Raw genomic sequence first — 12,210 nt, forward strand, 5'->3', positions numbered from 1 at the left:
GATAGAATGAATGTAAAACTAATGTTCTCCCATGTAAACTATCATATAATTCACAATAAAACATTTAAAATAAATAAATAAAGCAAAAAAAAAAAAAAAATCCCTGCTCCTCACACATGCTTCTCTCCTCATCTCCTCATTTTTTTGATTGTCCAGGCACAAAAATCTGAGCATCATGGTTGACACCCCTTGGTTTCTCTTTCAAATCCTAGTGGCTGACCCCTCAGTATATATTTCAGGCATCCAGACACCTTTTGACTGCCTCCATTGCTTCCACCTGGTCTTAACCACCATTGCCCTCACCAGGGCCACAGCCCTTTCTGCTTCCTTCCCACCCCTATAGCCTGTTCTCCTCACAGAAGACAGAAGGCTGTGTGTCTCTATTCAAAACCAGGGCTTCAAACTAGTTCCGTCTAAATTAGGTCAGCCCCAAATTGGTGAACTGTGGATTCATGAAAATGACAGTTTGAATTCTAGAATGGGAGACTAGGAAAGGGTGTGGTGAGCCTTTCCAGGAGCCTGGATTATTGCCAGCACTGTGGAGAGAGACACGCTTATCTCAGCACAGCACAGCACAGCCGGCCACCATCTTTGAGCAGGGCACTGCTGCTTTCAACTGTTCCAGCCCAGAGATTTGGTTGCCATACAATTCACATGCTGCCCTTTATTTCCTAAGAGGGAGATTAAGTTTCTAGCAGAGTGTTAACCTGTAATTTTTCCCATTCTGGTTTTTGTTCCTGCACAGCCACATCTTACAAATTCTGTCCCAGTTTCGCGTTGTCATACATGAGTGAACTGAGGTAAAGCTCCTCAACTCACTAGGGTAAATCCTTTAAATTCTGCCACTGGCTCCCCTTAAGTCTTGTGTCCTACCCTCTCCCTCTCACTCCTGTGCTTCGGGCACACTGGTCCTAGAGCAGACCAAATATATTCCCACCTCAGGGCCTTTGCATGTGTTATTCTCCCAGGAACCCCAATGGCTCACTTCCCACAGCTCTCTAATATCTGCTGTCTTTAATACAATAGATGGCCACATTCTAAGCAAGGATCATGTGGAGCTTATCCAAGAGAAACTAAATTGAAGGATCATAAAGAAACTCAAACACAGCTACAGAAGAAAGAGGCTTCACCAACAGCGGCTATTCCTGGTAGGTTAGTGGTTGCAAGGAGGGCTGAGAAGGCCATTTCTCAATCTGGCTGCTGCTTAGAGTATGGTGTGTTAGTTTGTGAAAATCAAGTTGTATATTTATGATATATCACTTTTTTTCAATAAAAACTTTTTTTTAAAGGAGGCTTCACTAATCTGGGACTTACATTTGAATGGAAACATATACCTTATATATACTCCCTTTCTTCAATATCTGAGAGTAAAAATTCTAAGAACAAAATTGGAGAAAAAAATGTTCATCAAACTTATGATGAAACCCAAACAACTAATTTGCATTTCTTCTTTCTATGCAAAATACTTACCAACCCACAGTTGCATTGGTCAGGATCACATCAAACAGCACTATCGATACACCAGCTGTGGCTACCTGAGGAAATAATTTTAACAAAAGGTCATCAGAAAAGGTATCCAAACCCGTGAAACCATACAACACAAAGCAAACCCTACAGCTGTCTGTAGATTTTAGCTAATAGCAACATATCAATATTGGTTCATCAATTATATCAAAAGTACCACACCAACCAATACACATAGAGGGACTCCTGCACTTTCTAAGTTTTCTGTAAGCCTAAAACGTCTCTGAAAAATAAAGTTTATGATTTTTTAAAAGAGGTCCTCAGGAGCAGAAACATGTTAACTTGGGTGATGGGGAGGGCAATATACAAGAAGAGGGAGACTGGCAGAAGAATGATGAATGCAGGTGAAGACACAGGGAGGTATGCAGAGGTAAACAGTGACACATACACAACCTTGGAACGGCAGTGTTCTGCTTGTACATATGGACAGAAACACAGGCTGAATGGGTATTAGAGGAAGAGTGAGCTATATGTATGTATGTATATATACGCATATATATACATGAGTTTGTTTTTGCTAAGTGCTGTCGAGTCAGTTCTGACCTACAGCAACTCTATATAGGGTTTCCAAGGAGTGGCTGGAAGGTTGGAATCACCGACCTTACGGTTCATATTGATCTTGCATCCAGTGCATTATCCTGCTGCACTACAGCAGGACTACATATATATGTATATGCGTATATATATATATATATATATATATATATATATATATCCCACAAATATGTAAGAGTTTGTAAGAGGATATTTTTACATGGGTATTTACCCTTTCTGCAAACTAGAGCATACAGTGGGCAAAAGAATGAAAACTTTTTAGATATTAACAAACATCTTCAGACAATGAATAACTGGGCCTGGAGGCTCAAGACCATTGTTTCAGGGAACACTACTGTCAATTAGCATACCATAGTCCACAAAGACAATATTCTAGATCCTACTCTGATGAGTAGCATCGGGGATATTAAAAGCTCATGAGCAGCTATATAGAGTGCAGCTATTGGTTTCTCCATATGCAGAAGCAAGAAGAGTGATGAGAATTGAAGAGATCTGGAATTAATCAGTCCAACGGACAACTGAAACATGTGAACACTAGTCTCCACATCTCTGAGACTAGAAGAACTAGATGGTGCAACCACTACCAACTGCCCTGAATGGGATCACAGTAGAGGATCCGTGATAGAGCGGCAGAAAACATGGAACAAAACTCAAAATTATTATAAAACAACACAAAAACAAACTTACTGATCAGAAAGAGATTGGAGGAATTTGAGACTATAGTCCTCAACCACCCTTCAGGTCTGGAAAAGAATTCACCCTCATGGCTCAATTTTCAGCCAAGTCGTAGATAGCTGGTATATAGAGGGGACAACGACACTGGTGAGGTATGCTCACCATGGAATGGTCAGTCATTCAAGATCAAAAGGGTAACATTTACCTAAGGATAAAGTTGAGAAGGGATGGAAAGGTGGGTAGAATGGAAACAGGAACCACATGGAGGAAGCAGGATAACTGTTGTTGCAGGGAGGGGATTGCAGTCATTGAGATGAAACCAACTATATGATTTGTTGAATGTAAAACTGATGATCTTCTCTGTAAACCTTCACTCAATTCACAATAAAAGTTAAAAAAAAAATAAAAATAAAAAGTTCCTCAGAACAGTAGGACTTCATTCAGCTTCTCTGAAGTGGTTTTCCTACAAGCTCAGCCCCCAACATTGGCCCCTTTGCTCTCTGTGCCCTTTTTACCCTCATAACACCTAACTTCCTAGCCCCTGATCTTGCCTCTGAGCAAAGCCTTTGGTGCTGAAAATGCCAAATCCCAGTTTATTCTTCCAAAACTCTTCAAAAAAGAAGACACATAGCCAACAGCCAACATCTCCCTTATCTTATTTCAGGAAACAGAGATTAAGAATGCACACTACTCATTTCCATCTTGTCTCAGCTGCACAGAATTAATCTCCACGGTCAGAGGTGCTCATTAGCTGGTTCCCAGATTTTCTGGATAAAACTCTGAGTGACGATCTGCCCTTGCCTGTGGCACTGTCTCACCCTCCTCTCCTACAGAGCCCATCCTCCCTGACCCATGACCCACATTCTAAGAAAGAGGTGTTTCCTAGGGACAGGAGCAATTAGCTCATTGATGAATTATCTGCAAATACCTAAAAGCCAAAGAAGAGGAAGATACTTCCTTCATATCTCAGTGCTAGAAAGTAATGTCTCTTGTTGATGTTGTTGTTGTTAGGTGTTGTCAAGTTGGCTCCTATATGCAAAAGTGACCCTATATGCAAAACAGACAAAAACGCTGTGACATTCTCACAAATGCTGCTACACGTGAGACCACTGATTTCTTGATGGCTGCTTCCAAGAGTGTTGATTGTAGGTCCAAGCAAAATGAAGTCTTAGACAACTTCAATCTTTTCACCATTTACCATGGTGTTATTTATTGGCTCAGTTGTGAGGATTTTTATCTTCTTTACATTGAGGTGCAACCCATACTGAAGGCTGTGGTCTTTGATCTGATGAGAAACATGTGAAACTGGTTCACTACAGATTAGGAAGTAAGTAAAAGTCAGCCTGTGCTTGCTTACTGGGCACTCTGGCCCTGTTGAGGATTGTAAATTTGACAAGGCTTTGGTTCTCTGGTGCATCTGGCAGACGCTGTGGGGTTGACAGAGAGACAGACAGATGCCAGCCTAGAAGTAGAATCTTTGTGGTAAAAACATGTGAAATTGTTCACTATAAATTAGGAAGTAAGCATAAGTAAGTCTATGCTTATCTTGCTGACACTGAAAAAGAGTCAAGATTCTGGAGGTGCCTCTACAATGTAGGCATGAAGAATGTATGTGAACCAAAGACCCAACTATGTCAACCCTTGGAAACAAACGAGCCTTTCTGTCTCCAGACTTCTGCGTTCTTCAGGTGAAAACAGCTTCCATGCTGAAAGTAACCCTCAGTATTGACTTTCTTGGGCTTCAGTGAGAAGAGTGGGAAGCAAGCCATGTTAGGATGAGTGTTCTGTGGGTCCTCATGAGAAGGAAGGAGAGGTTCTATGAGCTTGTGGCTGGAATGCAACAGAAGGAAGTCTGTCTGGAACCACAAACCTTAAATACATGAGTTTTGTGAGATGTTCAAACTTGTGTAGTTTACCCATTGGGATCATTTTCAGTTTGCCTTTCTTTATTGATCTGCAGTACAAAAAAAAAAAAAAGTCTAAATCTTTGTAATAAAAAAGATCTGAGTATTGTCTTCAAGGATAACAAAGAAGTAGAAATTGGATCAAAGAGATAACTGCAGAACAAAGCCCAAAGTTCTTATCCTTTAGGGAAGACATTTCTCAAAGTGGTGGGCTCTTTTTTCAAAAAACATAATGAATGGACAACTGTCTCTCTTTCCTCCTGCAACTGCTTGGGCATGTCGTGGGATGGTGCCAGCGGCCATGTGTTTCTTGGAATCGCTGAGAAAGGCTCCATCCTGCTGATGTTAGTTGGCACTGTGGGAGTTGGCACAGCTCACTGACTTTATGAAAGGCCCTGCTAGCCTTTTCCGCCTCTTCACCATTGTCTTCATTTTCACTGCCCCTTGTGAGCAGCTCTTTAAGGCATTCTTTTTTAATGGTAAGTATATATGTAACAAAACATTTGACATTTCAATTAATACTCACATGCACAGTTCAGTGACATTAGTTATGCTCGGGATGCTGCCTAACTGTCATCGTTATTCATTCCCGTATTATGAGGCTTCCTTTGACTGGTGTCTGTCCTCATTCTCTGACAAGCTCTTTCATTGGACTTTTGTCTGGCCTGAGACGCCGTCACTGCCCACGTGTCCTGCAGCACACAGCATGTGATTGTACCTTAGTTCCTCCAGGAGCTTCCTCAGCTTAGGAGGACTCGGCTGAATAGGGCTCCTATTCACTTCACGTTACGCCAAGAAAAATACATCTTAAAACTTTCAAACCAGCCCTTGCTTGAAAATAAGGCTGGGTTAGTGGCCAGGCTGGAGCCCTTGCCTTGTGCCACTTCCTAGAACTGTTTGTATACAGGCTCCTGCCTTTTTCCTGAGTCCCTTCTCAAGCTGCTGGTGAGTTTTCTCTTGACCAATGAACAATTTTTCTGCAAGCTGGCATACTTACTGACATTTCATAAAGATGTTGTCTTATTTCCGTATCATGTACAGTGACCGTGTGTGTGTGCAGAGCTACTCTTGAGCTGGGTATACCTCTCTGTACTCAATTCAATCAGAACCACTGGTTTCTTAAGCTTCTCCACTTTCTTTCACTTCCCTCAGCGACCCTGGCCACATATGTTCTTTCTGGAGACTTTTGTTTTTTGTTTTTCACACACTCCCTCACCAATGTTCTTCCACTTCCCAGAGGACCAGCATCAGCCGGTGAAAGGCTGGCACTAGGCAGCTAGTCAGCCTGCCTCCTGGCTAAGTGACGGCTCCCACACAATGACTTCAGCCTGTGGGCGTCTCAGGTCGTGCCTCCACCGAGTGACAGATTTCTACATGCCCTAGGCTTCTCTCAGAACTGCTCAAGAACAGTCAAACGTCCACTCCACTGATACCACCGAAGTCAGAAGTGGTTGGCAGTGTAAGTCTGGGTACAGAACGTCCCAGGCACAGTTACCTGGGGCAGCACTAGACAGGGGTACAGCACTCCCTTAGTTTACAGAGAATGAGAAATAGAAGCAAAGTCCTGGCCCCCAGGCCACCCTTCTTTCATAGCCACAAGCCCAGAAAAAGGGCCTACATGAAGTCCACACTGCATTTTTAAAAGAGTTCATTTCTTCGTCTCTGCCTGAATTCTTAAATCCTTCCCCTTCCCTCTGAGTCTTGGTGTGGGTCTGTAGGATAAGCACTGGGCTGAAAGGTCGTTTGCATCACAAGGTTGGCAGCTCAAACTCACGAACTATTCCTCGGAAACTCTATACAGAGTGGCTACGAATCAGAACCTACTCAACAGCACTTAATAAGAACAACCTTTCTCCCCCCAGAGTTCTAGTGTGGTGCTGTGAGATAAGCACTGGACTGCTAATCTAAAGGTCAGTGGTTCTAACCCACCAGCCGCTCCTTAGAAACCCTATACAGGGTCTCTGTGAGTTGGAACTGACAAGGGAATTGAACAGCCAGCCTTCCCCTCACTGCTGAACATGACTCAATCTTGAAGTCTTCTGTGGAGGCTCCTCAGGAAGCCTCTATTCTTCCAAGTGTTTGCTCTACCTGTAACAGCCCACCCTCCGTCCCTGCCTCATCTGTATAAAGCCTGTCTCCTCTCTCTAGATGTGACCTGGCTCAGCAGGCTCTCCACACAGGGTGAAAAGCACCGAGGTCGCCGACTGTTCATGCAGCAGGCTTGGCACTGACTGCCTTTTTCTCATGTGAGATTCTGCTCTGGAAATGAGGATCATTAGGTGTTGAAAATTCAAAATGGGTCTGGAACATGAGTGGGGATTTATAGTTTCAGCACAGGAACAAAATCTCTTATCACTATGCACAAAACAAGTGTTTAAAAACAAAAGGGTCACACGGGAAAAGAAAGGCTTCTTGGGATTCTGAAGTACTATGGAGGCTTACAAAGGAATACACTGATATGTGTACAGGTCTAGGTGTGTGTGCATGTGTGCGTGAGTGCACGCAGAAAAGAGTGAGCATGAGAATGCGTGCGCAGATGAAAAGACAAACCGGAAGCAGCCGCAGCATAGCTTTAATTTCTGTCTTCTAGCTCCTTGATAACAAGGTTACCAAACGCCAAACTCTGATCACAGAGCAGTGATTCTACCAAGCACATACCGGCTTAACATCCACTTCAGCTTTCACTCTCCTGCCTTGCTACCATCATGTGTTGAACACGTGTTTGAGAAGGCACTGATTTTGACATCTGTTTGTACTGGTACCTCCCTGAGTGAGTACCCAGTGATGAGACTCAGGGTCCAGGGCCCTGGATTATTAGCACAGAGCCTTTCCCCGCCATTCCTCTCAGTGCATCGCAGCCCCAGAGCAGGATTCTGCCGTAGTCTGTACTCTAGGGAAATCCATGAGTGGTACAAGCCGTTAACATGCTCATCTGCTACCCCAAAGGCCGGAGGTTCAAGTCTACCCAGAGAAACCCCCAAAAAAGGTCTGGCAGTCAACTGCCAAGAAATCATATCTTGAAACCTGTATAGAGAACAGCTGTATTCCATCTAGCTGTACCTCTAGACCAGCCTCCACCTGACTAGTGCATTAGGCATGAGCACACCTGGGTGGGTGGGTCTCCCAGATTCTAACCCTCTCCCCCTCTTCCCTTGCCCTGGGCTTCAGAAAAGAGAGAGACGGGTCTCATACTTTACACCTGTGTTGTCATCAGCGCCACCGTGTATCACGTGGGTCTGTATCCTGCATCACGCAGTAGTTCTGAAAACCTGACCCACAGAAATGAATCCAATTCAGTGGTGGGGTAAAACCAAGCTCCTGGAATTAAAGAGTGAGAGCCAGGCCCAGACTGTTAGGCCCCGAGTGCTGGAAGAGTATGCCAGGGAGTCAAGAAGTACTGTAGCCCCACAACACTTCCAACTTCTTTATGTACAATAATGTCACCTGAAGCATTAGAGAATCTCTCAAAGAAACTACATTTTGTCCTCCAAAAATGCCAGTAAAAACATAATTTTTTTTCTCCCTAAAAACCTTGAAAATGGCTAAAATGTGCCCATGAAAAAAAGACTTAAGTTTACTCTTGGAAATTGCTATTCAACAGTCTTAAGAAGTAGCAATTATTACCAATTGTTGCTCTGGCTTTTAAAAGCATTTCAAAACTACAAATGTTCCCAAAGAAGAAAGAGTTCTATGGTCTTAGGAATGTCTCCTCACAGGCGGATATGAATAACAAACACCAAGGCAGCCACAGGCTCCGCAGCCAAAACCAGCAGAAGGCTACACAGTGTCAGCAGTCTGGCTTTGAACTTCCTGCTTTTGTCAACTAATGTCACAACCTCTGTGTTATTTAGACAGTTTTAGTATTTAAAGCAGATCAGGGTTGTTTTTTAAACATTCATTGCAATCCTAGGATAAATTTTTTTTTTTTAGGAAATAAAAGAGTTGTTTTGGGATCCTGCCAAATAGGGATTCAGGTCTTGCGGTGCTATGGTGTCTATGGGGCTGTGGTGGTAACTATGGCTGTGAACACACACAACTCTAAGACAAGAGCTGATTTCAGCATGTTCACAAGCCCCAGTCTACCCCTCAGCTGTCAGTTTGTCAGACGGTGGAGAATGCGTGGTCTGTTCTCTGCCATCAGTATTTCAAATATTTCAAGGATCATCCATGGTGGACAGGTTTTAGTGGGGTTTCCAGACTAAGACAAACTCAGGAAAAAGGCCTGCCAAGCTACTACTGAATATTAGTCAATGAAAACACTATTTTTCCAATACAGAATATTTTCTAAAAATATTAAAATACAATGTTGGAAGATGAGCCCCCTAAGTTGGAAAAGCAAAAAACAGATTGTCATAGAGTCGCTTCTTACTCATGGTGACCACGCACATGTTACAGAGCAGCACGGCTCCATAGGGTTTTCTCAGCTGTCATCTTTTACAGATGCAGATCACCGGACCTTTCTTCCATGGTGCTGCTGGGTGGGTTTGAACTGTCAACCTTTAGGTTAGTGTTGTTGTTGTTAGGTGCCATCGAGTCAGTTCTAACTCATAGCAACCCTCTGCACAACAGAATGAAATACTGTTCAGTCCTACGCCATCCTCACAATTGTTACACTTGAGCCCATTGCTGCTGCCACTGTGCCGATCCATCTCATTGGGGGTCTTCCTCTTTTTTTGCTGACCCTGTACTTTATCAAGCACAATGTCCTTCTCCAGGGACTGGTCTGTCTTGATAACATGTACAAAGTACAAGAGACAAAGTCTCAGCATCCTCACCTCTATGGAACACTCTGGTTGTACTTCCTCAAAGACAGAATTGTTTATTCTTCTGGCAGTCCTGGGTACTTTCAATATTGTTCACCAACACCATCATTCAAATGCATCAATTTTCTTTGATCTTCCTTATTCATTGTCTAGCTTTTGTATGCATATGAGGTGATTTAAAATACCATGGCTTGATTCAGGCACATCTTAGTCCTCAAGCTGATACCTTGGCTCTTGAGCACTTTAAAGATGTCTTTTGCAGCAGATTTACCTAATGCAATACACCATTCTGTAAACACTGGTTGTGATCCAAGCAAACTGAAGTCTTTGACAACTTCAATCTTTTCTCCATTTATCATGATGTTACTCATTAATCCAGTTGTGAGAATTTTTGTTTTCTTTATTCTGAGGTGTAACCCATACTGAAGGTAATCCATACTTACTGGTCTCCATCAGCAAATGCTTCAAGTCCTCATGGCTTCCAGCAAACAAGATTGTATCATCTATATATCACAAGTTGTTAATGAGCCTTCCTTGAATCCTGATGTCACGTTCTTTTTCACATAGTCCAGCTTCTCAGATTATTTGCTCAGCATACAGATTGAATAAGTATGGTGAAAGGATACAATCCTGACACACCTCTTTCCTGATTTTAAATCATTCCTTATCCATTTATAATATTCAGCTTTGTGTTAGTAGTTGAATGGAAACTGTGCCATCTAGGGATCTGCTGGATTGTTGTTGTTAAGTGCCATCGAGCCGATTCCAACCCATAGCGACCCTGCACAGGGTTTCTGAGGCTGTAAATCTTTACGGGAGCAGAAAGCCTCATCTTTCTCCTGTAGAACCGCTGGTAGTTTTGAACTGCTGACTTTGAGGTTAGCAGCCCGATTTGTAACCACTACACTAGTGATCTTCTGGATTACACACTCAAAATATACAGCGGCTGCACCAACGGACACAAGCAAACCAAAGGTGGTAAAGGTGGCGCAGGTCTGGGCAACATTTTGTTCTGTTGTACATGGGGTTGCTATGAATCAAAGTCAACTTGATGGCCATCAACAACAACAAAGTCCTCCAGTGCCTGCTACAACTTCAACCTCAGTTACAGCCATGCACCTTCCATTTAAACTAGTTGTCAATTTCATACCATCTTGCCTTTGCTCACCGTAAGTGCTCTCCACCCAGAGTAATTTCACAATCTCTATTCATCTTTCAAAAAAACCACTTCTTTCCCTGAGCCAGACTCCTGTCCATACACCCAAGATCAGGGATTCCCTGTGAGTGTGTTTGTCTCAGCCAGGCTGTGTGGTAAGCAGCTCTGTACCTCCATTTTTGGTCCAGTAGCAGAGGCTGCATATATACACACCTGGTACATTTTATGTAACTTCACTAGATTATCAGAGCTGATAATAAATCTCCAAAGGACCCACGACTGCTTATTTTTAAATCCCCTTTTATATACTCAGGATTATAGGAACCAAGGACTTGAGAACCACTGGGATCTTCTCTCTGCCCTTCACTGTTGCTTCATTGACTAATGACCTCTGGGGACTAGAAACATTCCACAGTCAAGATCCGAGAGTGGCTTTCTCTGGTTCCAAATCCAAAAATGCCAGTAGAGGGTTCTGATTGGCTCCTGGACCAAATGACTGTGGTAATGTGACTATGGGCATTCCCCTTGAACTTGAGTATTAGAATGGAGGAAGGGGTCTTTTCTAGAGAAAAAGAGCAACTGATGTTTCTGTACCCTGGCCTCGCTAGCATCGCAGCATCCATATCTCCTGCTAGTCTGTAGGAACTGGCCCCACCCCAGACCTACTGAAGAGCATCTTAACGTGTTAACTAAGCTCCAGGTGATACACATGAGCATGACCGTTGGAGACGTTCTCTTCTACACCCTAACTCCACAACAAGGCTCAGGAAGGACTCCAGCAGTGTGCACTTGCTCTGCATGGCCCCAGCTCCAGGCAAGACACAGTCTGCAGCCCCGGTCTCCAGGCTGGCCAGGCTGGCCCTCGTACAGGTCACAGAGCTGGAGGCGCTGGTCAGTCTGACTCGGAGTCTATCTATAGGGCAGACTCACATGCAAATATGACTAACTCGGCCTTCCTTTTACATTAAAGATGAAATCTAACATAAAACTGATAATAGGAGGGCAGGCTTTCCTTTCTCCAAGGATGCAAGGAACTACTCCAAGCCCTCCACACAAACCACAGCTGAGGCTGCGAACTCTATTTGGCAGACTTTAAATATTCAATTAACCCTTATTCCCAATTCTATGATTTCTTACCACGATCAGTGTAATTATTAATGAGAGGCAACTCACACTGAACTCCAGGGATGGCTGTTAATAGTATTTGATAGCACCTCACTCAAATACACAATGAGACATTAATTTGGCCAGAAAAACAATATTTATCATAAACACAGTAGAAATCAGAATTCAGATTAGGGTTATCTGGAGGAAGGCTACACTTTACACCTAGAAAGCGTTAGGTGGCTTTTAACAAACTCCTATATTTTACAGAAGAAACAAGCAAACTAAGAAAAACATGACATGAATAATAGTTAATCCTATTGTCGACTTCAAGGAGGAAGACTAGCCAGTCTGTTCCTGTAAAGATTACAGCCTAGGAAACCCCATGGGGCAACTCTACGCTGTAACATGGGGTCACTATGAGGTGAAATCAACTTGAGAGTTCTGGTGCGGTGCTGTAGGATAAGCACTGGACTGCAAAGTCGGTTTGAACTTCAAAGTAGGCAGTTCAAATCCACCAGCTGCTCCT

General features: G+C 43.2%; 1 protein-coding gene across 1 annotated transcript in view; it reads right to left on the reverse strand.

Annotated features, from left to right (window-relative positions):
- The window catches only part of TMEM241 (transmembrane protein 241), a 184,729-nt gene that overhangs the window by 23,472 nt on the left and 149,047 nt on the right, over window positions 1–12,210 (reverse strand). Inside the window, exon 14 of the mRNA XM_006835118.1 lies at window positions 1,471–1,535. Within this exon, the coding sequence (XP_006835181.1) occupies window positions 1,471–1,535 (65 nt within the window). The remainder of the gene's footprint in view (window positions 1–1,470; window positions 1,536–12,210) is intronic.

Source organism: Chrysochloris asiatica, unplaced genomic scaffold (genome assembly GCF_000296735.1).
Source record: "Chrysochloris asiatica unplaced genomic scaffold, ChrAsi1.0 scaffold00015, whole genome shotgun sequence".
Lineage (NCBI taxonomy): Eukaryota > Metazoa > Chordata > Mammalia > Afrosoricida > Chrysochloridae > Chrysochloris > Chrysochloris asiatica.